The following is a 27,481-nucleotide window of genomic DNA, read 5'->3' on the forward strand; positions in this document are numbered from 1 at the left end:
TGGCCAGCAAACGGGTAAAATGGCTTGCCTGCACTTACAAAGTCCTGTGAATTGGAACTGGAGTTCATAGGGGATCTCTGCTCGTGCAAGTATGCCCTCACACACAGGAGCCTGCACTCTGCCCTTTGGGTTGGAAGGGCCTACCATAGGCGTGGCTTGCAGTGACCTGGTGTAGTGACCTGTGGTGAAACTGTGCATGCACCTTTTCATGCAGGCTGCAATGGCAGGCTTGCAGACACATTTTGCATGGGTTCCCATGGGTGGCATAATACATGCTGCAGCCCATGGGGGACCCCTGGTGTCCCAATGCCCTGGGTACCTAAGTGCCATATACTAAGGACTTATCAGGGGACACCAGTATGGTAACTGTGGAGGTCCAAGGTAACCGAATGTGGAGGTAGTGAGCACAATTACTGGGGTCCTGGTTAGCAAGGGGAAACCAGTATGCCAATTGTGGAATGCACAAAGGTCCAAGGTAACCAAAGTTGGAGGGAGAGAGCACAATCACGGGGGTCCTGGTTAGCAGGATCCAGTGTAAACAGTATAAGTGCACTGACAGCAGGTAAAATATGGGGGTATCTATACCAAAAGAGGGTACTTTCCTACATCATCTGACCTCGAATTTTGTTAATAGATCCGGTCTGCATGGCAGTCTGAGATGTGGATGGATGGACTGGTGAAGGAGGCCCGTGAACCATCACTGACCTGGCCACTCCAGAGCTAGGAGTACCATCTTGGTTTTCGACTGGCATAGCTTGATGAGGACAGCCGGAATTAGGGGAATTGGTGGAAAAGCGCAGAGAAACCTGCTGGACCAATGGATTCATAGGGCATTCCCCAGGGTCCCTGGTTGGAAGTGCCTCAATGCGAAGTTTTGGCATTTGGTATTTTCTGTGGTGGCGAACAAATCGATGGCCGGAGTTCCCCCCGCTGAAAAATATCTTGAACTACTTCGTTTAAGACCCACTTGTGGTTTTCGTGGCTGAGTCTGCTAAGAGAATCGTTTCGGGTATTTTGCTCTCCTGGAAGGTGAGTCATGGTTATCGACAAGCCCCTGGCCAGAAGCCATCTCCAGATTGTCTGGGCTTCTGAGTCAAGAGCTTAACCTTGTCCCTTCCTGTTTGTTGAGTTAGTACATGGTTGTTGTATTGTCCATCTGAACAAGCAGGGAGTTGGAGCTGTACGATGGAAGGAACTCTTTCAGCGCTAGATGAACTGCGTGCAACTCTAGGAAATTGATGTGATATGCCGATTCTCTCTGTGACCACTTGCCCTGAAATTGTCGGTGGTCCATGTGGGCTCCCCCATTCTAGGAGAGAGGCATCCTTGACTATTGTTTGAAGAGGAATGTCCTGATGGAATGGTGTTCCTCGCAGGTTATTGGTTGGAGAGTGCCATCATTTCAATTACAGTTTTTCATGATGGGAAAACTGAATCCTGTGGTCCCAATTGCCTGTCCGCTGATCCGACTGGTCCTCGAGGCATCCCTGTAATGGTCTCATGTGAAGACAAGCATTCAGTGTGGGAAATATGCAGAAGGCCATCAAGGCAAGTAGAGGGGATAATGCTCTCACGGTTGGATGAGAAGTGTTCATGAGAGCTTGAGATTTCCGAAGTATTGAGAAGAGTCTGTCCTCCGAAGGATACACACTTGCTTTAAGAGTGGTGTTCGAAGCCCCCAACTATTGTATCATTTGTTGTGGGATGGAGGTTGATTTCGAATGGTTGATCTGAAGGCCCAGCCGTCGAAGGAGATCGTAAGTCCAATTGTAGTGTAGTTGAGTCTTTTGAAATGTGGACGCCTTGATTAGCCAATCGTCTAGATATAGGTAGTTATGGGTAGACGAATACTTTGTTTTCAGAGGTGGGCAGCAACTACTGCCATACATTTGGAGAAGGTTCTGGGTGCTGACTTTAGGTCAAATGGAAGCACTTGATACTGATAATGGTTGTGCTCCACTATGGACCTAAAGAATTTCCCATGTTTTTCAGCTATTGCTATGTCAAAGTATGCGTCTTGAAGATCGATGGAGCAGAGCCAATCCCCTTGATGTAACTGGGGGGAGATCTGGTGTAATGACAGCATCCATACTTTTTCCACTTGTTGGCCAGTTTGAGGTCAAAAGTGGGTCTGAATTTGTTCCTGTCTTTCTTCTTGACGACAATGTACCTGGACTAAATCCCAGTTCCTCGTTGATAAGGAGGAACATGCTCCACCACCTGTATCTGTAAAAGAATGTCTACCTCCGCTTGTAAATGTGGGATGTTGAATCTGGAAGGCTTCGGAGGAAGGGATGGTGGGGAACTGGTGAATCTAAGAAAATATCCATTGTGAACAATGTAGGAAGCTGTCCTGATGGTACTTACACCTTGTGCCAGGTCCAGTTATCCCTTATTAGTAGATTAGTAGTGTTCTAGCAGCTTAGGCTGATAGAGGTAGCTACAGCAGAGCAGCTTAGGCTGAAGTAGGAGACATGCAAAGCTCCTACTATACCACTTATATCATATAGGTACTATATCATAAGAAACACAATAATCAGGGTTACTAAAAATAAAGGTACTTTATTTTAGTGACAATGTGCCAAAAACATCTCACCTGAGATACTCCCTTAGGAGGTAAGTAAAATACACAAAATATACACACAAACCAAAATCAGGTAAGAAAACAGTTAGAAAAGTAGTGCAAACACTATAGAATACAATAGGATGCAATAGGCCTAGGGGCAAACAAACCATATACTAAGAAAGTGGAATGCGAACCACAAATGGACCCCCAGAGTAGTGTAGTGTGTAGGGGGTCACTGGGAGTGTAAGAAAACACTAAGGGTGTCCAAGATACCCCACCCAAAAACCCTGGAAATTAGGAGTAAAGTACTACTATTTCCCCAGAAACACAATAAAGTCGTGATAGAGGATTTTGCAAAGACCAGAACAGACTGAAAAGCAGTGAAGACGGATTCCTGGACCTGAGGACCTGCAAAGAAAGGGGACCAAGTCCAAGAGACGTGAAAGTGTCCAGGGGGGGCAGGAGCCCACTAAACCCTGGATGAAGGTGCACAATGGCTGTCTTCGGATGGAAGAAGCTGAAGATTCTGCAACAAAGAAAGGTGCCAGGAACTTCTTCGTGCAGAAGATGTCCCACGGAGTGCTGGAGGACGTAGAGTTGCTTCTTTGGCAAAAGACCGCAAACAAACCTTGCTAGCTGCAAGAGTCGCAGCTGACGAAAAAGGGTGCTACCCGGGCCTAGGAAGGACCAGGATGTCGCCACTTGGGAAAGGAGACAGAGGGGGCCCTCAGCAACATAGAGAGCCAAGGCACAAGAAGGTATCACCCGCAAAAGTCCTTAAACACGGGTTCGAGGAGAGTGAACACGGCGGTCGTCTCAACACTACAAAAGAGGGTCCCACGAAGCTGGAGGTCAACTCAGGGAGTTGAGCAATGCAGGACGGACTACTGGGGACCTGGGCTTGGCTGTGCACGAAAGATTCCTTGGAAATGTGCACAGAAGCCCTAGCAGCTGCAGTTCACGCGGTGCACATGATTACTGTCTGGAGAGGGGAGGCAAGAACTTACCTCCTCCACATTTGGACAGAAGGGCCACTGGACAGTCTGGGTTACTTGGGTCTACCACCTGGGTTCCAGGGGTCACGCTTGTCAGGATGAGCGGGGTCCCAGAGTACCGGTGATGCTGAAGTTGGTACCTGCTGGAGCAGGGGAAAGATTCCGTCAACCCACCGGAGATTTCTTTGTGGCTTCCAGTGCAGGATGAAGGTAGGCAGCCCCCAAAGCATGCACCACCAGGAAACCGTCGAGAAAGCCGGCAGGATTAGGCGCTACAATGTTGCTGGTAGTCTTCTTGCTACTTTGTTGCAGTTTTGCAGGCGTACCGGAGCAGTCAGCGGTCGATCCTTGGCAGAAGTCTAAGAGAGAGGGGCAGAGGAACTCTGGTGAATTCTTGCAAGTCGTTATCTGAGGAAAAGCCCACAGGAGAGACCTTAAATAGCCCTCAGAGGAGGACTGGCCACCTAGTCAGATAAGCACCTATCAGGAGGGGTCTTTAACGTCACCTGCTGGCACTGGCCACTCAGAGGCCTCCAGAGTGCTGTCACACCTCTGGATTCAAGATGGCAGAGGTCTGTGACACACTGGAGGAGCTCTGGGCACCACCCCTGGGGTGGTGATGGACAGGGGAGTGGTCACTCCACTTTCCTTTGTCCAGTTTCGCACCAGAGCAGGAACTGGGGGTTCCCTAAACCGTTGGAGACTGGCTTATGCAAGATGGGCACCATCTGTGCCCTTCAAAGCATTTCCAGAGGCTGGGAGAGGTTACCCCTCCCCAGCCTTTAAACACCTATTTCCAAAGTGAGAGGGTTCAACACCCTCTCTCAGAGGAAATTCTTTGTTCTGCCTTCCTGGGACTGGGCTGCCCAGACCACAGGAGGGCAGAACCCTTTCTGTGGGGTGGCAGCAGCGGTAGCTGCAGAGAAATCCCCAGAGAGCTAGTTTGGCAGTACCCGTGGTCCATAGTGGGGCCCCGGGGATGCATGGAATTGGCACCCCAATACCAGATTTGGCATGGAGGGACAATTCCATGATCTTAGACATGTTACATGGCCATATTCAGAGTTACCATTGTGAAGCTACATATAGGTATTGACCTATATGTAGTGCACGCGTGTAATGGCGTCTCAGCACTCACAAAGTCCGGGGAAATTGGCCCAGAACTATGTGGGGGCAAATTGGTAGTGCAAGGGTGCCCTCACACTAAGTAACTTTGCACCTAACCTTCAGCAAGTGAAGGCTAGACATATAGGTGACTTATAAGTTAATTAAGTGCAGTGAAAAATGGCTGTGAAATAATGTGTGCGTCATTTTACTCAGGCTGCAGTGGCAGTCCTGTGTAAGATTTGTCTGAGCTCCCTATGGGTGGCAAAAGAAATGCTGCAGCCCATAGTGTTATCCTGGAACCCTGGGTACCTAGGTCCCACATACTAGGGAATTATAAGGGTGTTCCAGTGTGCCAATTAGAATTGGTAAAAATGGTCCCTAGCCTATAGTGACAATTTTAAAGGCAGAGAGAGCATAAGCACTGAGGTTCTGGTTAGCAGAGCCTCAGTGAAACAGTTAGTCACTACACAGGTACACACATTCAGGCCACAAACTATGAGCCCTGGGGGTAAAATGCCAAGCAAGATGGTACTTTCCTACAAACAATATCCAGCACCCACACGTTTTGTGTGATGTTTTGCTACTCTTACAAGTATCGCCAGATTCTTCCCCCTACCAGAGTGGTTAATGGAAAAGGGGGAAGAGATGATTCAGGGTTTTGATTCTGTGGGCTCTTTGCTTCCCTGAGCAGGTTGCCGGTTTGATCGTCCTCAAGCTTGCCTCCTCTCGTAGGGCTGGTAGGATCGTTGGTACTGCTAAGATTGTGTACCCGACTGTTGGCGATCCTGATACCAAAGAAGGGTTTTGAACCCTCAGTGAAGAGAAGTGGCATAGGAAAGGCCTGAAAAGTTTTTCTAGAGTCTTTTGGTTTCTCTACTTTCATCCTCGTCATTTCATCATGCATGTGAGAACCAAAGAGAGTAGTACCTGAGAATGGCAAATTGAGTATTCTGGTTTCAGAGAGGTGAGCCTGAGCCAGGAATGTCTTCAGGAGAAGGACACAATGGCAGTATCATGTGCCGACAGGAGAGAGGAGTCTGCAGCTCCACTAATGATTACGTAGGATACTAATAAGCCTTCACCAAGAATCACCAAGAATCTCATTAAAGTCCTCTGAATACCCCCTGAATACCAATCCGACTTCTACTGTGGGGCTGACCAGTTTCTGCCAGCCTGCCACAACCAGTCGAGCTGCTGGCCACATGGGGAGAGTGCCTTTGTCACTCTGTGGCCAGGAACAAAGTCTGTACTGGGTGGAGGTGCTTCTCACCTCCCCCTGCAGGAACTGTAACACCTGGCGGTGAGCCTCAAAGGCTCACCCCTTTTGTTACAGCGCCACAGGGCATTCCAGCTAGTGGAGATGCCCGCCCCTCCGGCCACTGCCCCCACTTTTGGCGGCAAGGCTGGAGGAGATAATTAGAAAAACAAGGAGGAGTCACCCACCAGTCAGGGCAGCCCCTAAGGTGCCTTGAGCTGAGGTGACCCCTACCTTTAGAAATCCTCCATCTTAGTTTTGGAGGATTCCCCCAATAGGATTAGGGATGTGCCCCCCTCACCACAGGGAGGAGGCACAAAGAGGGTGTAGCCACCCTCCAGAACAGTAGCCATTGACTACTGCTCTCCCAGACCTAAACACCCCCCTAAATGTAGTATTTAGGGGCACCGAAGAACCCAGGAAATCAGATTCCTGCAACCTGAAGAAACAAGAAGGACTGCTGACCTACAAGCCCTGCAGAGAAGACGGAAGACAACAACTGCTTTGGCCCCAGCTATAGAGGCCCGTCTCCTGACTCGAAAACCTGCAACCAGCTTCGCATCCGACAGGGACCAGCGACCTCTGAAGCCTCAGAGGACTGCCCTGGACCAAAGGACCAAGAAATCCCGTGAGCAGCGGCTCTGCTCAATTTCAACAATAACTTAGCAACTTTCTTGCAACTTTAAAGAACTTCACTCTTCCCGCCGGAAGCGTGAGACTTCACACTCTGCACCCAACGCCCCCAGCTCGAGATCCAGAGAACCAACACCACAGGGAGGACTCCCCGGCGACTGCGACCCCGTGAGTAGCTCGAGACAGCCCTCCTGGAAACTCACGGCGATGCCTGCAGAGAGAATCCAGATGCTCCCCCTGACCGCGACTGCCTGTAACAAGGGACCCGACGCCTGGACCAAGAACTGTACCCGCTGCCCCCAGGACCTGAAGGAACCAAACCTCAGTGTAGGAGTGACCCCCAGGCGACCCTCTCCCTAGTCCAGGTGGTGGCTGGCCCAAGAAGCCCCTGGAGTGACCCCTGGGTCCCTCCATTGAAACCAATACAAAACCCAACGCCTGCTTTGCACTCTGCACCCGCAGCTCCTGCGCCACTGAGGGTGTGTTTTGTGCCTACTTGTGTCCCCCTCCAGTGCTCTACAAAACTCCCCTGGTCTGCCCCCGAGGATGCGGGTACTTACCTGCTGGCAGACTGGAACTGGAGCACCCCTGTTCTCCATAGGCGCCTATGTGTTTTGGGCACCTCTTTGACATCTGCACCTGACCGGCCCTGAGCTGCTGGTGTGGTAACTTTGGGGTTGCTTTGAAACCCCAACGGTGGGCTGCCTCATGCCCAGGAACTGACACTTGTAAGTGTCTTACTTACCTCACAATCTAACCAATACTTTCCTCCCCAGGAACTGTTGATTTTTGCACTGTCTACTTTTAAAATAGCTTATTGCCATTTTAACAAAGACTGTATATGTTATTGCTTTAATTCAAAGTTCCTAACTTACCTGTGTGGAGTACCTTGCATTTTATGTATTTACTTCAAATCTTGAACTTGTGGTTCTAAAAATAAATTAAGAAAAGCTATTTTTCTATATAAAAACCTATTGGGCTGGAGTTAAGTCTTTGAGTGTGTGTTCCTCATTTATTGCCTGTGTGTGTACAACAAATGCTTAACACTACCCTCTGATAAGCCTACTGCTCGAACACTACCACAAAATAGAGCATTAGAATTATCTAATTTTGCCACTATCTGACCTCTAAGGGGAACCCTTGGACTCTGTGCACACTATCTCTCACTTTGAGATAGTATATACAGAGCCAACTTTCTACACCTCTCTTTTATCTCTGGGGAGATAGTCAACAAACTGTTGTAGCGATTCCCAGAGGGATCTGTCATATCTGTTTAATAAGGCAGTTACCAAATTACCAGTGTTGTCGGAGTAGGCGTCGACATTGGAATGTTTAACTTATTAGCACCTCGTACTAATACTTCTTGGAAAGTTGAAATGTCATCCACTGGTGAGACCCGTTGAGGTGGAGAATCTGGAGAGTTGGTGAATATCTCCCTGTACTTGAGGAGGAAGTATCAGGGGAGTGCCTGGATTGGGAACTTCTGTGACAATATCTATGGTATTTTGACATTGAGGGGAACGCCTTATACTCTGGCAACGAAGTCTGGAGTGGTGCCTTGAACGATGTCCTGAAGAAGGCCCCGGTATGGGGCTTGTGGGGGCCGTTGGTGGTGGAGGTGGTATAGGAGAAGACATTCTAGGTCCTAGTGCTGTAGGAGGTGGAAGAATCAGTTAAGGGGGAGGAAACGTAGATAGCACTGGAGGAAGGTCAGCTGGCGGCTCCCTTGATGGAGAATAGGAGCATAATAGTGAAAGAGTCTGGTGAACTGTAGATTCTTCTACACTTTCGCTGTGCTTCCTGTATTCCTGAAGAGTCAGAAATGGTGATCGACATCGACCTTCCTTACTTCCTTCCTTGATGCTGACTTACTTCCTGAAGGTAATTGCTCCAGGGTCTTGTCAGCAAGAGCCGGAAAAAAGAGCTGAAACAACTGCAATCAGCTGTGCATGATGGAAGACTGGTGGTCTCTGAGTTCTTAAAGGCACAGGATCTTTTTTAGCCATATAATGGCAGCCTATGAGGCTAGTCTGTCCTCCTTTCCTTCACTGTTATCATATAAAAGGGGTCTGAGAATGAGATTCATTCTGTGAACAAATTACTCCCAAATTATAGTGTGCTGACCCTTGCGTTGATTTAAAACAAAGAGCTCAGCCAGTGTAGCCTAGGTACATAGGCTGCAATATCTGTCCTTTTCTTATGTGACTTTAAAGTCATTACCGAAGAAAGGCAAAAACTTCCACTTAAGATATTTTGAAGAAGTGCTCCAGGGCCCTCCCACATGGGCGGGACTATTCAGTACTTATGACTATACACGGAAATCCCCAACGAGAGAACTATGCTTTTGACACTGCCGCAATGGCAGTAAACACTATAATCAATGCAGATCTCCACATCAAGAGTTCTTTATGCCAACCAGGAGTAATTTATGGATAATATTGATAGTGCATACTATCACATTATACTTCTCAGAAGGCTGATGTACTAGCTGCTTGCAACTGTCCGTCCAAGCTTAGATGACTTGGTTTGGGGGTTAAAGACTGGGGTTGGGGTAGGTGACTTGATCCCTTGAGACGCAGGAGAGGAAGAAGGTCACCCTCTTTCTATTTCCATCAAAATGGGCCCAGTATGAGCAGTGGCAGATTACTCTCCAAGCTTTCCCCCCCCTTGCCTTGGAGGCAAATCCCTTATTCTTTCGTCAGTGTTCTAAGAGATCTCCTAACAGATATTATTATAGTTCTTAGTAGTGTGATTAGTAGTGTCTCTAGAAGGCAGACCACTCACATCATTGTAGTCCTTAGCAGACACTGTCACACCAAAGAAATGACACTTGTCAAAGACAGCAGCCATGATTACTGGAATCACAAATGAGATGAGAAATGACTTGAAAGCCTGTCTGCAAGACATGCTGTTACACGAGCACACTTTGACAGAGGCAGACATGATCCCCTGTAGACATGTTGAGATTGTTGTGCTTCTTGCAGTGGGACTTTTTGGCATATTGCTTTTTATTTATAGAAATGATTGAGGAGAGTATACTGCCTCCGACTGATATTATTGGCTGCTTATAATCACGCCAACTCTTTGTCTTGTACCGGCGCACAGGGTTTGTGTAACAGTGATCCTTGCAGGTGTGCTTTCAGGCTCCCACCTGTTTTCAGTGGTGCGCTCTCGAGCATCCTGCCCTAATTAGTGGACTTTGGGGGCTCTACCTTCTCTCGATTGAGATTAATACATTACTTAATATGCCTGGTTCTTCTCACCACTTGCTAAACAGTTGCATCTCAGGCATTGATTCTTATGTGTCCTGATAATGATCCTTACACTTTGAATGGATTGAAACACTGTCTTTACTGTATATTTAAATCAATAGGGATGTTTCATGGATATCTAAGATGTGATATAAATGGATTTTATTTTTTTATATTTGTCACTTTTGTTTATGTTTGTTATTTGGGTGCTACCCACTATTTTGATTGTTAATAAATATTGTGCTTTTAAATCTGACATATTAACACATTGTGCCATAACTCCGTTAATCTCTGGTATCCAAGACTAATTATTTTCCTGTAGGGGCCGTTGTTTCTTTAAATCAAAAGTAATAAAAAAGTAGGACATAAATGTAAACATATTATTTATATATACACACACTTTTTAAAATATTTATCTTGAGAAAAAAAAACTTGTTCAAATACAAAAGTGGGTTTATTAAATTTTTAGACTTATTACTGAAAGCCATAATAACAACTTTGGTGGCTATTATATTTGGTAAAATGAAGAATGTTTTGTTTACCGTTTAAAAAAAAAAAACGACAAAGGTTCCAAAGAGGATGTTTTTACTATACTATGGATCACCACTTGTTAGGTACCACAATTTTGAATCACAGGATGACATTTTAATTTGATGAGCACTACTGATGACTCTAGCCTAGATGAGGTAAATTAAGTGAAGAAAAATGAAGAAAGGGCATTCTTACCTCTTTTTCCCGGTCAGACTTGGACAGGCGCATCTGTCTCAGCATCTGAGACCGCTGCTCCATCATTAGAGTACGCTCATAGGTGTATGCTGATATGTCACTGTCGTGCTGCAGGAAATACAAAGACGCATGAGGAGGAGTTTACTAAACTGACAATTAGCAGAAATGTAAAAGGACATAAATATACAACCTAACAAATAAAATCAAGCGTGAATGATTAGGAAGTGGCTACTTACCTGTGGCATTAGTTTTCTAGTCATATTTTCAGATTACATCATCATATAGAACCTGAGCAATCAGGCTTTTGGATCGCTTTTCACTTTCTTTACGAACTACTGCATTCCAGACTGCCACGTCTGTGTGTTCAAAAACCTATATTTAAAGATCTCTAAATAGGAAATGGCTAAATATGGTAGTCTTCATTTTCTTTTGTGAGTGGGAGAGATAGAAAGAACAACTTCTATCCTACAGGATAGAAAATAGTGTGTAACTAAATCTATCGAAGATGTACATGCATGTGAAATTAAAATAAATAAATAATCATTTTCTCAAAACATTTCAGAAAACCAGCACTGCTTCTAGAAATAAAACCAGAACTACAGGGAGAATGTAGCAATGCTTGTGAGGCCAGGGTCCGTCTGCTGAACCGCTGGGTCAGTTCCTGTGGTCGCCAGACACTACAGGCGACCCCCATGGCAGCAGCCAGTGACGCAGCATGAGGTGTGGCCTGGTGACTTGAAATATCTGGGGTTGCATGTCGCTGCGCTTCCTTCCACTGGACAGCCCTGTTGTGAGGCAAGCCATGGGCGTGTGACTACCCCCGCAAATGATTTCAGTGTGCCCCCCCCCCCCCATTTAATTCAACCTTACTGTGACAATGTGACCATCTGGGCTCCGGAGTGCCTGATTGCATTGGAGAGGCCCGAGGCCCCCGGTACAGCAGCGTGGTCATCAGTGTGGGAGTGCTGCGATTCTGAAGCCGGAGCCACAGAAGTGAGGGGGAAGCCGTAACTTTGCTGCGTACGGCGGGCCTGGCTTCAGGGGTTGGATTTCGGACCTGCTGTTGTCTTTGGCTGTGATTGGACGCTGGTCTGGGATGCCCCCTTCTGCCCTACTGGAAGCCTGTGCTGGGTGCTGTCTCGGTCCGACTGTCGCGCTGAGATGCATAGTGCGCTGCACTCCCTCGGTCTCAGGTACCCTGAAGTGACCAGCACTGGACCTGCACTTTTGATCCCCTGAGTCCTAATGAGCAGCATGGCGTTTCCCGGAATAGCGCACCCCCAGACCTGGAAATTCCACCACATTACTGCAGGTGCTGGGGGTGGAGGGGGGCAGCAAATCAGGCTCGGTATGGCCCTGTTTCTTACCTAGAAACCTGCCCTGTATGGACTGGCTTGAGCAGAAATCCTGTCTCTCTACCTGCATTTCGAGGTAGGATTGTCTGGTCCTTTAGTTGTTATTCAGCCTGGTGGACAGGTTGGTTGCTCATACTTAGAAACCAACGCTTTCAAAATAGCATTTGATACAAGTGGAACTTAGGTGTGCCTCCTTCAGCCAGCACATCTGGGGTCTCCTCACTGCAGACACTTGTCCTGTTTTGTTGTTCCTACCTAACCTTGGCCCTACCACCTGCCTGCGGCGTCGTGTGTTGTACCCAACACTGTACTCCTCTTTAACCTCTAAGACTGAATTGTGCCACTCTCCGGTCTATCTCCAGGGATCTCAACCTAGAGACATTAATATAAGGCCTGACTACTGCACAGTAGCTGACGTGCAGTGCTTCTCGAGCTGCTGGCCTACCAGGGGTGGCGCCTCAAAGTCCATCATGGGGTGCACTAAACCCATGAAGGGGTCAACACAGGCGGAACAAGCATCCTTTTTGCAATGGCGAATCTGCCAGCAACAAACACTCTAACAATAGTATTCCACCCACAATTTCATCTCCCCACCAGACAAGTTGGGCATTATCTTACAGGAAAACAGTAAATCTAGAAGTGCTATTGAACACTGCATAGACTTGTTGGCAGCAGATCTTGGCCTGCTTTGCAATGACCATTGTAAACTTGCCGAAAAGGTGAAAACAGCTGAAACTACATTATCCTCGTTAGTCCTCACAACAGTCATCGCAAGCAGCTACAATTGCTGAGCTTCAAAGGCAGATTACCACCCTGCAAGACAGAGTGGAGGATGCCAATTGCCACGCACGCTGTAACAACGTGAACAATAGTTTCAGCTGGCGACAGCTCCGCTAGGGCTCTTAGCCATGTTCACAGAGGAGCGGGCACACAGAGTACCAGCACGTAGCTCTCCGCCTTCAGTACCACCGCGTCCCATTGTGGTGCGCGTCCTCAAATACGGCAACGTTTTGATGTGGAAGCCCAGGGAAAATGCCCCTATAGCAGTAGACAATGTCACTGTATTCCTCTTTCCGGACTACAATCTGGAAGTTCAACTCTGCTGTGCGTCCTTTTTGGCGGCCAAGAGGCAGCTGAGAGCAGAAGGACTTTTGTATGCTCTGTTGTACCCTGCACACCTCCAAGTTGTCCACAACCCTCGATCCCTGTTTTTTGATACCCCAGAGGCCATATGGGACTGGCTTAAACAACACTACTCTAACGCACATCATCGCCCGACCCCTATCAGAGTTGTCCTCTGGTGGTGTGTGCGGGCCTCCTTGGTGCGGTCAGGGAACCTCCCTTTGGCATTTCTCAAGAGCAGCCTCCTCTCCCCAACAGACTTGGAGGGAAGATGTGCTGTGATAGCAACAATGTCCACTTTAAAGATGCAGCAGGATCAGCCCCATCTAACTCATCCACAAGTGTGGAATCTGACTTGGTTTCCTTCTGTGACACCACAAACTGCAGATACTATGATTTAATAATGATCTGTTATGACAACCAGACTGTGCTCTGTATCATCATGAATCAATTGTAGGAGGCTGATCTGGTGGGTGGTGGATGTCTAAGGTACCTGCACCTGATACCATGTCCAGGTATACCCTATTAGTGTAGTGTAGGCAGTGTCTAGAAGCCAGGCTCTCTAGAGGTAGCTGTGAATGAGCAGCCAAGGCTCATCTAGGAGCCATGCAAAGCTCATACAATACCGCTGTAGTAACACAGCACTTGCACACATGAAAGACAACACTTAGGGGGTCATTCTGACCCTGGCGGCCGGTGACCACAAGGGAGACCGGCCTCGGGAGCACCGCCAACAGGCTGGCGGTGCTCCCGAGGGCATTCTGACCGCGGCGGTTCAGCCGCGGCCAGAAAGGGTAAACCGGCGGTCTCCCGCCGGTTTACCACTGCCCTTGTGAATCCTCCATGGCTGCGGAGCGCGCTCCGCAGCCATGGGGATTCTGACACCCCCTACCGCCATCCTGTTCCTGGCGGGTCTCCCGCCAGGAACAGGATGGCGGTAGGGGGTGCCGCGGGGCCCCTGGGGGCCCCTGCAGTGCCCATGCCCATGGGCACTGGCATGGGCACTGCAGGGTCCCCCGTAAGAGGGCCCCGCAAAGTATTTCAGTGTCTGCTAAGCAGACACTGAAATACGCGACGGGTGCAACTGCACCCGTCGCACCCCTGCAACTACGCCGGCTCAATTCTGAGCCGGCGTCCTCGTTGCAGGGGCATTTCCTCTGGGCCGGCGGGCGCTCTTTTGGATAGCGCCCGCCGGCCCAGAGGAAATATCTGAATGGCCGCCGTGGTCTTTTGACCGCGGTGCGGTCATTCAGCGGCGGTACCTTGGCGGACGGCCTCCGCCGTCCGCCAAGGTCAAAATGACCCCCTTAGTGTTACAAAAATCAAGGCAACCCTCCAATAGGAGGTAACACACTAGATATCCATTAGTAAACAGAAATATGCACAAAAGCAGTAGAAAACAGTGCAAATAGCAATAAGAAATAGTGACCTTAGGGGAGCCCAAAACATATACTAAAAAATGGAATGCGAATGCAGGAACCCCACCTAGTTAAGTGGAATGTGTAGAGGTGAGCTGGGGGAACTAGGAAACCCCAAAGGTATGTACCACAGTGCCCCCCGGCGACCAGGAAGAAAGGAGTAAGCCCTGGATTTTCCTCAAACCACCAAGAAGGACTAAAAAGAAGATAATGCAACACACAGACAAGACTGCAAGAAACCAGCGGTGGATTCCTGAAGAGGAAGACCTGAAAAAGAAGGGGACCAAGTCCAGAAGTCGCAGGAGTGTCCGGTGGTGGCAGGAGCCATTACCCACCGTCTGTGGTTGCAGGAGTTGGTCGACAGTAGGACAAAGACAGTCAGCAATGCAGCCGTGGAGCCAGAGAAGAGTTCCTGGAGGATGCTGTCGACGTCCCACACCGGATGGAAGATTGCAGTCTGTCTGTGGAGTGGAAAAGCCACCAACAAGCCTTGGCAATGACAGAAGTCGTGGTGGACGAAAAGTTGAGCTGCCAGGGACCAGCAAGGCAGAGAGTCCACAGAAGAAAAGGCAGCCCCCACAGGAGACTCACTGGAAGAGGAACCAGGAGTTGCAGAGGAGCCCACGCAGCACAACTGAAGAAGGGTCCTATGCTGCAGGAGAAGCACGCAGAGATCTGTGCGTCAAAGGGAAGAGTGCTGGGGCTACAGGAAGCCTGAAGATCCCTTGGAGGAGATTCCAACAAGCCTTGGTAGCTGTGAGAGAGGCGATGCACATGGGTACTGTCCTGAGTGGGAAGGCAATGAATGGGTTACCTTCACCAAAGTTGGACAGCTGGGAGAGAGAACCAAGGGGACCACTCCAGACCACCACCTGTGATGCAGGATCCACGCAGCTCAGGATGAGAGGGGATCCACGCAGCCGGTCGTCATTGCAGTTGGTGCCTGCGGATGCAGGGGAGTGACTCCATCACTTCAAGGGAGATGCCTTCTTCCTTTTCATGCAGGCTGAAGACTTGCCGCAGGGGATGCACAGCCAGGGAAATGTTGCAGAAGCTCGAAGGAGCTGTGGAAACAATGTTGCAAGCAGAGTCTTCGTCGTGGATGCAGATTGTCGGTTCCTGGAGGATCCAGTCGCAGTTCCAGTGGTCCGAAGTCAAAGTAGAGGTTGCAGAGGAGTCCTGCTGGAATCTTGCAATCCGAATCTGAGGACCCACCTAAGAGGGAGACCCTAAATAGCCCTGAAAAGGGGGATTGGTCACCGAGCCAGGTGACCACCTATCAGGAGGGGGCTCTGACGTCACCTGCCTGACCTAGCAACTCAGATGCTCCCAGAGGCCTCTGCCCACCTTGGATTCAAGATGGCAGAATCAAGGGACTCTCTGGAGGAGCTTGGGCACCACCCTTGGGGGTGGTGATGGACAGTGGAGTGGTCACTCCCCTTTCCATTGTCCAGTTACACGCCAGAGAAGGAACTGGAGGTCCCTGAACCGGTGCAGTCTGGTTTATGCAAGAAGTATACCAGGTGCGTGGGGTGGCTACCCATCCCAAGCCATGCATTACCTATTTCCAAAGGGGGAGGGTGTTACCCTCCTCTCCCAAAGGAAATCCTTTGTTCAGCCTTCCTGGGCTTGAGCTGACCAAGCAGTAGAAGGGTTGAAACCTGTCTGAGGGGTGTCATTAGCTTGGGCTGCCTGAAACCACCCAGAAAGCAGGTAAGAGCAATGCTAAGGGTCCTCTAAGGAACCCCCCAGAGTGCATGGAATCAGTATTGGGGTGTGATTCCGACATGTTTGATACCAAACATGCCTAGGTTCGGAGTTACCATTATGTATCTAGGTAGTGACCTATGCCCAGTACATTGGTAAAATGGCGTCCCCGCATTCACAAAATACATGAAAATGGAGCTGGTGTTTGCGGGGGCACCTCTGTTCATGCAGGGGTGCCCTCACACACAGGTATTTGTACCCTGCCCACTGGACTAGGAGGGTCTACCATAGGGGAGACATACAGTGACCTGGTGCAGTGATCTGAAGTGAAAAAGGGTGCATGTACCCTTTCACACAGGCTGCAATGGCAGGCCTGCAGTTATACTTTGCATGGGCTTCCCACGGGTGGCATAATACATGCTGCAGCCCATGGGGAACCCCTGGTGCCCCAATGCCCTGGGGATCTGGGTACCATATCCTAGGCACTTACAAGGGGGCACCAGTATGTCAAAGGTGGGATGTGTGTGGTCCAAGCAACCAAATTTAAAAGGAGAGAGCACAGTCACTGGGGTCCTGGTTAGTAGGATCCCAGTGTACACAAACACAACAGGAAAAAAGTGGGGATAACCAAGCCAGAAAGAGGGTACTTTCCCACATCAATGTCCAAAGCAGATAGGTTACCCCCGTTCCTATCTTCTCCTTATCCCCATTATCCGTCTGCCTTTTTTCCCCTCCCTTCCTACATCCACGGGGCACTCCAAACTGGGTTTGTGAAGTTTAATGTATTTGCTTTTTCGTACTCAGGAGATGTGATGCTCACTACAATGCTTGCCATTTCCTGGTTCCGGTTTAGCATAGCAGTAGGGCTGGTGCACCCTGCACACTCAAAACACACAGGCCTCCTACTGCACTCTTATTGTACTCCCCTGACGTCTAATCATATTTAAAGGCACATCGCTAATTAGCCTCCCCGAAAGCAATTGCACAATGAACCTTTCAGTTTCAACAAGTTGGGCAATTCCAGTTTGTTCCAACACTCGTTTTTCGGTTGATCGAGTAGTGGGGAAATGTTGTATTCTTGTTTTTCACCGTATATGCTCCAACGTCTCTTATACGGTCTCCACTAAGGTAGGGGTGACTCTACTTTTGCACACTTAGCTAGTTGGACATGTCACCAGATTTACATTACAAAATACTGACTTGAAATGCCAGATGCATGAGGGTCCATCCTTAAATATCATAGAATATTATCACAACTCCATTGCTGTAAGGTGAATATAGTTTACCTACAATAAACACATCTCTCTGCTTCCAAGGTCCTTAAACTATGGTCAAATGGAAGGGTCAATTACTTCCAACCACTTACTTGGGATTTTCCTGAGGAGTGGCTATATGGCTAAGAGCCGGAGTACTGCTTGACGTCAAAGGGACTAAAACAATGTAAATGGCCATTATATTTTTAGGGACTGTTAGATGGGTAAATGCTGGTACTAGGTAATGTGTATGACCCAAATACAGACCAAGACTTCTTCTTAAAGCATATATCATCAGTTCTGGCAGAATGGTCACATCTTCCCTGTCTCATAGGGGAGATTTTAATGCAGTTCTTGATATTAACCTAGACCGTTCTCATCCACCTCTAAAGAATGTGGGTTCTGTTAGGCAGGCACATGCCCTCCCTGCATGGTCTTTAGTAGATATTTGGCGTGCCCGTATCACAGGATTGCAGGAATATTCCTGCTCTCTCCCTCACCCCCAATCATTGCCTATATGCCTGGGGTCCCTAGAACTGCAGTCGATACATGACCCTACACATCTAGATGATTTGCAGGAAACAGAATTCAATGCACTGAGCTACTTAAGAAAGAGATATAGCGGTCACATTGCTAGCCCGCATGATGAGACCACCAATATCCCCCACACCAAACCTATCTATTTTAATGCCCTCGAACTAGCATTGCAATACACAACTAGGGATAAATGAGGCCTTCAGAGAGTATTCTACCCCACTGTATGCAGCTAGGCCCTTCCATCCCTCCAGAGAGGTAGACACCTTCCTGCGCAATTTGAGATCACCGTAAGTATCTGCAGCAGCTTGTGCAGAACTGGAAGCACCATTGACACACACTGAAATACACCAAGGTATAAGCAATATGATGCATAATAAAATACCACAAATAGATGGATTGCCCATTGAATTCTACTGTACGTTTGCTTCCCACTTGGTCCCTCACCAGGAAAAAATTTACAAAGCCTCATTAGAAACAGGCTCATTGCCAGACATTAGTCACATCTCTTCTTAAACCAGGCAGAGTCCCCACGAATCTAGCCTCCTAAGGGCCGCTCTTCCTCCTGATGACTGAGTACAAAATACTGAGTAAGGTGCTAGAGCACTGCTCACTCCCTCTCCTACATGACTCAATCCACCTCCACCAATGCTGCTTTATTCAGCACAGATGGACCGCTTTAAATATACGTAGACTCTACCAAGTGATGGCGATTGCCCATTACACCTAGCTGAATGCGGGCTGCCTTTCCTTAGACCTTCAACAGACATTCAACTCACTAGGTTAGGACTATGTGTGGTCAGTTCTACAGAACTTTAAGATTCCACCACCTTCATTGCCTGGGTGAAACTCCTCTATACTAAGCCTACTGCAAGAGCCAAAACAGAGCACATATTTCCTCACAATACTCAATTTCCCACAGAATGAGACCGGTAAGTCCTCTCCACCCCATTCGTCCTAGCAATAGGATCTCTGCCACAGAAACTTTGACAAGAACTTGCGGGTTGGGGTATTCCATGAAGACCCCATCTCCATGCTATTTCATTAAACACAGATGAAATGGTTGTATACACTTGGGACCTGAGCATGGATCTTACACCAATTTCTACTATACTTCAATCCTTTGGTCTTTTATCGTGGCTCCAGGTCAGTCATACCAAATCACAAACCTCCTCATTTACTAACAGACTCAGGGGGTCATTCTGACCCTGGCGGCCTATGACCGCCAGGGTCGCGGATGACGGAAGCACCGCCAACAGGCTGGCGGTGCTTCATAGCCCATTCTGACCGCAGCGGTAAAGCCGCGGTCAGAAAACCGGGGCCGGCGGTTTTCCGCCGTTTTTGCCCCGGCTGGGCGAATCCACCATGGCAGCTGATTCTGACCCCCTTACCGCCAGCCTGTTTCTGGCGGTTGTCACCGCCAGGAAGAGGCTGGCGGTAACGGGTGTCTTGGGGCCCCTGCACCGCCCATGCCACTGGCCTAGCAGACAGTGAAAAGCGCGACGGGTGCAACTGCACCCGTCGCACGGCCGCAACACCGCCGGCTCCATTCTGTGTTGCAGGCCTCCTTCCCGCTGGGCCGGCGGGCGCTAACATGGTTAGCGCCCTCCGGCCCAGCGGGAAGGTTGGAATGCCGGCTGCGGTCTTTTGACCGCGTAGCGGCCAAATGGCGGTACCGCCGCCCGCCAGACTTGGAATGACCGCCTCAGTGTCCCTAGATTTACACACCATACCGGTTGCACGCCACAAGTTTCAATATCTGAGCATACAGGTTTATATATCATCCACACATCTATTAGACGTGAATCTGCTTAGGATCATTAGGGCCCTGAGAGCACAGGTGAAATACTAGATCACACTGCCAGTGACAGGTCGAGTGGCACTCGCTATGATGGTGATGCTATGAAAATGACTATACTATTTCGTGAATCTGCCAATCGTAGCCCCCGGAGCTGTCTCTAAGGCACTGAATACTATATTGTTGGATCTCATTTGGGGCTCCAGAAGACAACATGCTGGTTTCCTCAAACTGCAGCTCCCCCAGACGAGGGTGGGCTGGGAGCAACCGATGTTTGGAGTTTGGTAAATTAAATAAAAATGTTACTACATGGTGCTGTGCTCCCCCAGAACTCGCCCTTTTGCTAACAGTTACTGACCTTCTGTAAAGCCATATCTGGTGGAGACATAATCTAGCTGCAGATTCCTTATCTTCGAATACTCCCCCAGGTGGCAGACTGGATCTGGAAATTTTTTCCAGCAGTACCTCTAAGCATCGGAAGACGGCTTCTTGCAACTTCATAGCAGGGATCCCACCGGATGTGACGTCAACAGAGTCCATATAATCCCCTTTCCAACGGGCTGACGTCAGTTTCTTTCGGGACTGTTTTTCGCACCAAAAACACTGAGCCACTTATAGAAACTGCCATTGAAAAATGTACCAATAAAGAGGCATCTCTATGTCAATTAATGACGAACTCCCAATGAAAGAATCTGTATGCCAAGAAAGGAAACTGTGTGATGCTGTCAGCGTCATCCATGCCAGAAGTGGTGTTGCGGTCACCTTTCATAAGCGTCAGCTTGGTGAACAGGCGTTCAGTTACTGTATCACCATTCCTACACCAGGTGTCCAAACGTGGGCCCTGAAAGGGAAAAACCTCAGCTTTAGAGGTCTGTCCGCAGAGCGGGGAGGATGGGTAAGAAATCTGCGGCTAAATTATGCTCTACCAGATAAGGCGTTACCAAAGGTAAGTAACTTTTTCATCTGATAGAGGCATCTAGCCACAGATTCCTTACCTTAGAATAAGATGCCAAACCAATACCATCCCTGGAGGTGGGTTTGGGGACCAATTTTAGACAACAAAAATCCTGCAGAAATGAATGGGCAAATGCCCGTCACAACAGACCTAACTGCTGAGAGGGTAAAGTTAGGGAAACGTGTGCAAGGAGCCCACGTTGCCGCCCAGCAGACATCCAAGACCGGAACTTCACATTCTAATGCAGTGGTCACAGATCTGGCTGTGGTAGAACAAGCATGCAAGCCGTAGGGGGTTGCTATTTGGCCAATGCATATCAGATTTTAATGCAGATTATGACTGACACTACTAAAAGTCACTGACTAGAACAAGCTGGTCTAGAAAAAGAGGAACAAAACCAGATACTTTTAGGAATGAAGTTTAGCAAGGACCTACACCACACCATAAGAAGGGTGGGAAGGACCACAGGAAAATGAAGTCATAATGTCATTGAAAAGCATGTGAAAGCTTTTACCAAGACAGAGGGACAGAAATGTGTTGAAAGACAACAGATAATATGAATATAAAAACTACTTACTCACAAATTGGGATTCAACCCATGTTGGTCCAGTACATTGGGGCCCAGAGTCAACAGGCAACGCCACTGAGCTATCGCTCTTTGCCTCTATAAGTCACAGATAAAGGATGGAACCAAAGAACCATCCGTGATGGAGAAGCATCAAACAATGCCTTAAAATAAATGTGTCCAAAACATCAATAGCCACTATAGGTATAGAAACAACACTGGACTTAACAAAAAAAAAAACTGACACAGATAATGTTAAGAAGTCTGAGACCATCCATAACGCATAGATAGTGCAGATTTTAGGGAATAATATTCCTACGGGAAATAGGAGACATCAAAATCACCGGAAGGTACAAGACAATCCCAGGAGAGTTAGAATTATTAGGACACCCTGTAGAATAGAGTGAAATGAACCATAATGTTCAAGGAACATGCGTAAGCTACCAGAATCCACGAGGATTGTGGATGTAAGATGGAAGATAGCCAGCAGCTCAGAGGATGGCTACATAGCAGTGCCCGAGAATAAACATGTAGACTTCTGGAGGCCCTGGATAGTGTGTGGCCTCTTGCCTAAGAAGGCCCTGTAACAGTCAAGACACAGGCCCTTGTCTCTAAGCGATAAGTGTCACACATATCCTTGTGGTGAGGAGACAGTGTAAGGACAAAAAGACTGGAAGCACAAAGGAAAAGTGCCGTGAGCATGGCCCACGCAGACACAACAAGGTACATGCCCCACCGGGACCGGACATACCAGCGTCAAGAGCACATGCTCCAGAGGTACAGCCAAGAGTAGCTTCCTAAAGAAGCGCAAGGACGCATGGATGTGGAATTGCAGCACCACTTGCCCCACTGCTCCCGATGGGAGAGCAAGAGTCTCTCATGAGTAGAACAGGAAGATTAGAAAGAGAAGCATAGTTAATGCTCCAAGATTAAAGCAAGGAGAAGCAAGACATTCACCTGTATAGGCACTTGTGCAAGCAATGGGCCACACACCTAGGCTCCCAAGTAGTTATAATTATAAGCTCCCTATAGGGGATACCAAAAGTACCACAAAGCTATACAGTAACGCCTATAAGGCATAAAGATGATGTTCTAACAGAGCAGGGAAAATTCCGTACTGGTAACTATGTTTTAGGCATGCAGCCCGTCTTCAGAGAAAAGGAAAAAACCCTGTTTCAACAGGTGCTAAACCCACTTAGGGCCACAAAGAATATGCCTCCAAGACAGAAACGAAAAGCTGTCAGAGAGCTTTAAGAAAAACAATACCTGCAGATGGGCAGGAACATCGCACCAGGTGCCACCATAACATGCCACTGGGAGTAACCAGAATCAGCCAGACCGAAGCGAAAAAAGCAAGCTGAAAATTGGTCACAACAGTAAGTATAGAACTCCACTCTGGAATGGGTCCATCTGTAAGTATAGTAATATAGAGATTTAACAGTCTTTTTCACCCAGACTGTCATAAAAGCATTGCACGAAGAATCGGCATGTGTGCCGAAAAGGTGGGCGAAGTGTATGCCTTTCAGAGTGGATGGGACAGCCTCCAAAAAGCCAGAGAGTCGTAGCCAGGCATGACAGCGCTACAGAATAAGCCATGGCTCGACCTACTGAATCTATGGTATCATTATCACACTTTATTGCAAACCTAGTTGCCTCTCGCCCATGCTGGAGTGTCTAAGCGAGTTCAATCCGGGTCTCCTCTGGAAGTAAAGGTAGTAGGCACACCACAGATCCCACAAGGTATGGGAAAAATGGCCCAAACTTGTGCCAGTGTCCGGTGTAAACAAACTTTGTCCAAGGATGCCTGGCCACTAGGATGATTTCACAACTTTGGAATGGGGACGTGGCCTGTGTGGGAATGGAGTAGGATGGAGTAGGACGTGAATTGCCTGCTCTCCGTGGTCCCTGTGGGCCTTCCAACACCATCAACAGCACCATAGTTGCAGAGTAGGCTGGTAATTATCAGAAGACTGCCACTGAGCCTCTTTAGTGCCTTGGGGTGAGACCATTTTTACCTCTTGCCTCGACCCTGGCAAAAATATTTTGGAGGCCGGATGTGGCCGATAATGGACCCTGCTGTTATCTTGCCTGGCTAGCGTGGCACTATGCACCTATGCCTGGTATCCAGCCCTCTGTGCCCTGGTTATGACTGCCCAGAGAACTGACAAGGCAGCGATCGGGGAGCCTGACTTCAACCCCCTTATGCCCCAACATGGAAGGGGGGCAGCCCTGCAGGCAGTCTTCATCCCTATATTGCCGTCTCATGTGGACACCAGAAAGCCTCCCGAACGTGATAAGCTGCACAAGTGGCGATTGGGGTACTTGACCCTGAGGCGGGAGCAGCAACCCTTACACTAAACTAAATGAGATCCCTTTGAGGACTTTCCATCGCTGCCCCGTGCTTTGGACCTTGTGCATGGGAGCTGCCATCCACCCAACGTGTCTGGAAGTGCCCAGGCAGCCCTCGCTTAGTGGCTTTCCCTGGCTCCACCCAGGTTCTCTCCGACGCCGACTGCAGCCCGAGAGGGGGTGGGAAGGGGGGTGGAGGGCGAGTTCGGGGGAAGGAGGCGGGGTGGAAGCTACCCTGAAGGGTCTGCATGGCTGGCTCGCTTCAGGAGAGCTGACGCAAGCCACAGTCAACAGCTGGTGCCCAGCCACTATTGTGACCAAGGGGCCCTCAGCAGCTGTCATGGTGCCTCCCCTGCTAGGACTTCATCAGCGAAGACACAGATAAGGAGGTGAGCAAACCACAGGCCCTCCCTCCCTCCCACCACCCGGCCCAACTTGACCAGTCTGGTTGTATTAGCAGCCTGACTGTGCCCTGCAGGCCGCTGGCCTTACAAGTGGTGCAATACGGCCTACCTGGGATAAAAATGGTACTCCCTGGAATTTAACTGACTGAGGGGGTCATTACGACCCTGGCGGTCATGGACCGCCAGGGCCGGGGACCGCGGATGCACCGCCAACAGGCTGGTGGTGCATCCAGGCCTATTCTGACCGCGGCGGTAAAGCGGTCAGAAAAGGGAAACCGGCGGTTTCCCGCCGGTTTTCCCCTGGCCTGAGGAATCCTCCATGGCGGCGCTGCAGGCAGCGCCGCCATGGGGATTCCGACCCCCTTACCGCCAGCCTGGTTCTGGCGGTTTTGACCGCCAGAACCTGGTTGGCGGTAACGGGTGTCGTGGGGCCCCAAACAGTGCCCCACCAAGATTTTCAGTGTCTGCATAGCAGACACTGAAAATCGCGACGGGTGCAACTGCACCCGTCGCACCCTTTCCACTCCGCCGGCTCCATTCGGAGCTGGCATCCTCGTGGAAGGGGGATTCCCGCTGGGCTGGCGGGCGGCCTTCTGGCGGTCGCCCGCCAGCCCAGCGGGAAACTCAGAATTACCGCGGCGGTCTTTTGACCGCGCAGCGGTATTCTGACGGCGGTACTTTGGCGGGCGGCCTCCGCCGCCCGCCAAAGTCAGAATGAGGCCCTGAGTGTAGGAAGTTGGCTCTGTATATACTATCTCAAAGTAAGAGATAGTGTGCACAGAGTCCAAGGATTCCCCTTAGAGGTAAGATAGTGGCACAATTAGATAATTCTAATGCTCTATTTTGTGGTAGTCTGGTCGAGCAGCAGACTTATCAGAGGGTATTGTTAAGCATTTGTTGTACACACACAGGCAATAAATGAGGAACACACACTCAAAGACAACTCCAGGCCAATAGTTTTTATATAGAAAAATATATTTTCTTAATTTATTTTTAGAACCACAAGTTCAAGATTTGAAGTAAATACATAACATGCAAGGTACTCCACACAGGTAAGTTAGGAACTTTGAATTAGAGCAATAACATATACAGTTTTTGTTAAAATGGCAATAAGTTATTTTAAAAGTAGACAGTGCAAAAATCAACAGTTCCTGGGGGATGTAAGTATTGGTTAGATTATGAGGTAAGTAAGACACTTACAAGTGTCAGTTCCTGGGCATAGGCAGCCCACCGTTGGGGGTTCAAGGCAATCCCAAAGTTACCACACCAGCAGCTCAGGGCCGGTCAGGTGCAGAGGTCAAAGAGGTGCCCAAACACATAGGCACCTATGGAGAACAGGGGTGCTCTGGTTCCATTCTGCCAGCAGGTAAGTACCCGCGTCCTCGGGGGCAGACCAGGGGGGTTTTGTAGGCACACAAAACACACCCTCAGCGGCACAGGGGCGGCCGGGTGCAGTGCGCAAAGCAGGCGTCGGGTTTTGTATTGGTTTCAATGGAGGGACCCGGGGGTCACTCTAGTGGTGCAGGAAGGGCACAGGGGGGCTTCTCTGGCCAGCCACCACCTGGGCTAGGCAGAGGGTCGCCTGAGGTCACTCCTGCACTGAAGTTCAGTTCCTTCTGGTCCTGGGGGCTGCGGGTGCAGTGCTTGGTCCAGGCATCCGGTCCCTTGTTACAGGCAGTCGCGGTCAGGGGGAGCTTCTGGATTCTCTCTGCAGGCGTCGCTGTGGAGGTCTGGGGGGGGTCGTCTCGGGCTACTCACGGGGTCACAGTCGCCTGGGAGTCCTCCCTGTGGTGTTGGTTCTCTGGATCTCGAGCCGGGGGCGCCGGGTGCAGAGTGTGAAGCCTCACGCTTCCGGCAGGAAGAGTGAGGTCTTTGAAAGTTGGAGAAAAGTTACAAGAATGTTGCTGGTTGTTGAGCAGAGCCGCTGCTCACGGGAGTTTGTTGGTCCTGGGATTCAGGGCAGTCCTCTGAGGCTTCAGAGGTCGCTGGTCCCTGTTGGATGCGTCGCTGTTGCAGTTTTCCGAGTCAGGAGACAGGCCGGTAGGGCTGGGGCCAAAGTAGTTGTCGTCTTCTGTCGTCTCTGCAGGCTTGCAGGTCAGCATTCCTTCTTCTTTAGTTCAGGTTGCAAGAATCTGATTTCCTGGGTTCTGGGGTGCCCCTAAATACTAAATGTAGTGGTGTGTTTAGGTCTGGGAGGGCAGTAGCCAATATCTACTGTCCTGGAGAGTGGCTACACCCTATTTGTGCCGCCTCCCTATGGGGAGGGGGGCACATCCCAAATCCTATTGGGGGAATCCTCCAAAACTAAGATGGAGGATTTCTTAAGGCAGGGGTCACCTCAGCTCGGGGCACCTTGGGGGCTGTCCTGACTGGTGGGTGACTCCTCCTTGTTTTTCTAATTATCTCCTCCAGCCTTGCCGCCAGAAGTGTGGGCAGTGGCCTGTGGGGCTGGCATCTCCACTAGCTGGGATGCCCTGTGGCGCTGTAACAAAAGGGGTGAGCCTTTGAGGCTCACCACCAGGTGTTACAGTTCCTGCAGGGGGAGGTGAGAAGCAATGCCACCCAGTAGAGGCTTTGTTCCTGGCCACAGAGTGACAAAGGCTCTCGCCACATGTGGCCAGCAACTCGCCTGGTTGTGGCAGGCTGGCAGAAACTGGTCAGCCCAACACTAGAAGTCGGGTCGGTATTCAGGGGGCATCTCTAAGATGCCCTCTGGGTGCATTTTACAATAAATTCCACACTGGCATCAGTGTGCATTTATTGTGCTGAGAAGTTTGATACCAAAATAACCAGATTTCAGTGTAGCCATTATGGAACTGTGGAATTTGTGTTTGACAAACTCCCAGACCATATACTCTTTTGGCTACCCTGCACTTACAATGTCTAAGGTTTGGCTTAGACACTGTAGGGACATAGGGCCATATGTACGAACACTTTTTCCCATAGACATAGAATGGGGAAAAACCTTTGCTATATCTGGCCCATAGTCCTCATGCACATATGTCCTCACCTGTGGTATAGTGCACCCTGCCTTAGGGCTGCAAGGCTTGCTAGAGGGTTGACTTACCTATGCCACAGGCAGTGTGAGGTTGGCATGGTACCCTGAGGGGAGTGCCATGTCGACTTAGTATTTTTCTCCCCACCAGCACACACAAGCTGTGAGGCAGTGTGCATGTGCTGAGTGAGGGGTCCCCAGGGTGGCATAAGACATGCTGCAGCCCTTAGATACCTTCTCTGGCATCTGGGCCCTTGGTACCAGGGGTACCATTTACAAGGGACTTATCTGAGTGCCAGGGCTGTGCCAATTGTGGAATCAAAGGTACAGTTTAGGGAAAGAACACTGGTGCTGGGGCCTGGTTAGCAGGGTCCCAGCACACTTTCAATCATAACTGGCATCAGCAAAAAGCAAAAAGTCAGGGGGTAACCATGCCAAGGAGTTACACTGAGTGACTGAATTGTTGGGAACCCTGACCCCTGACTCCAACGAA

At 49.4% G+C, this 27,481-nt stretch overlaps 1 protein-coding gene across 4 annotated transcripts in view; it reads right to left on the bottom strand.

The window, feature by feature from the left end:
- SLC12A6 (solute carrier family 12 member 6) overlaps positions 1 to 27,481 on the bottom strand; it is an 830,972-nt gene that overhangs the window by 80,235 nt on the left and 723,256 nt on the right. For all 4 annotated transcript variants that reach the window (XM_069238301.1, XM_069238300.1, XM_069238303.1 and 1 more), the window contains one exon: positions 10,534 to 10,641. In XM_069238301.1, the coding sequence (XP_069094402.1) occupies positions 10,534 to 10,641 (108 nt within the window). The remainder of the gene's footprint in view (positions 1 to 10,533; positions 10,642 to 27,481) is intronic.

Source organism: Pleurodeles waltl, chromosome 6, assembly GCF_031143425.1.
Source record: "Pleurodeles waltl isolate 20211129_DDA chromosome 6, aPleWal1.hap1.20221129, whole genome shotgun sequence".
NCBI classification, from domain to species: Eukaryota; Metazoa; Chordata; class Amphibia; order Caudata; family Salamandridae; genus Pleurodeles; species Pleurodeles waltl.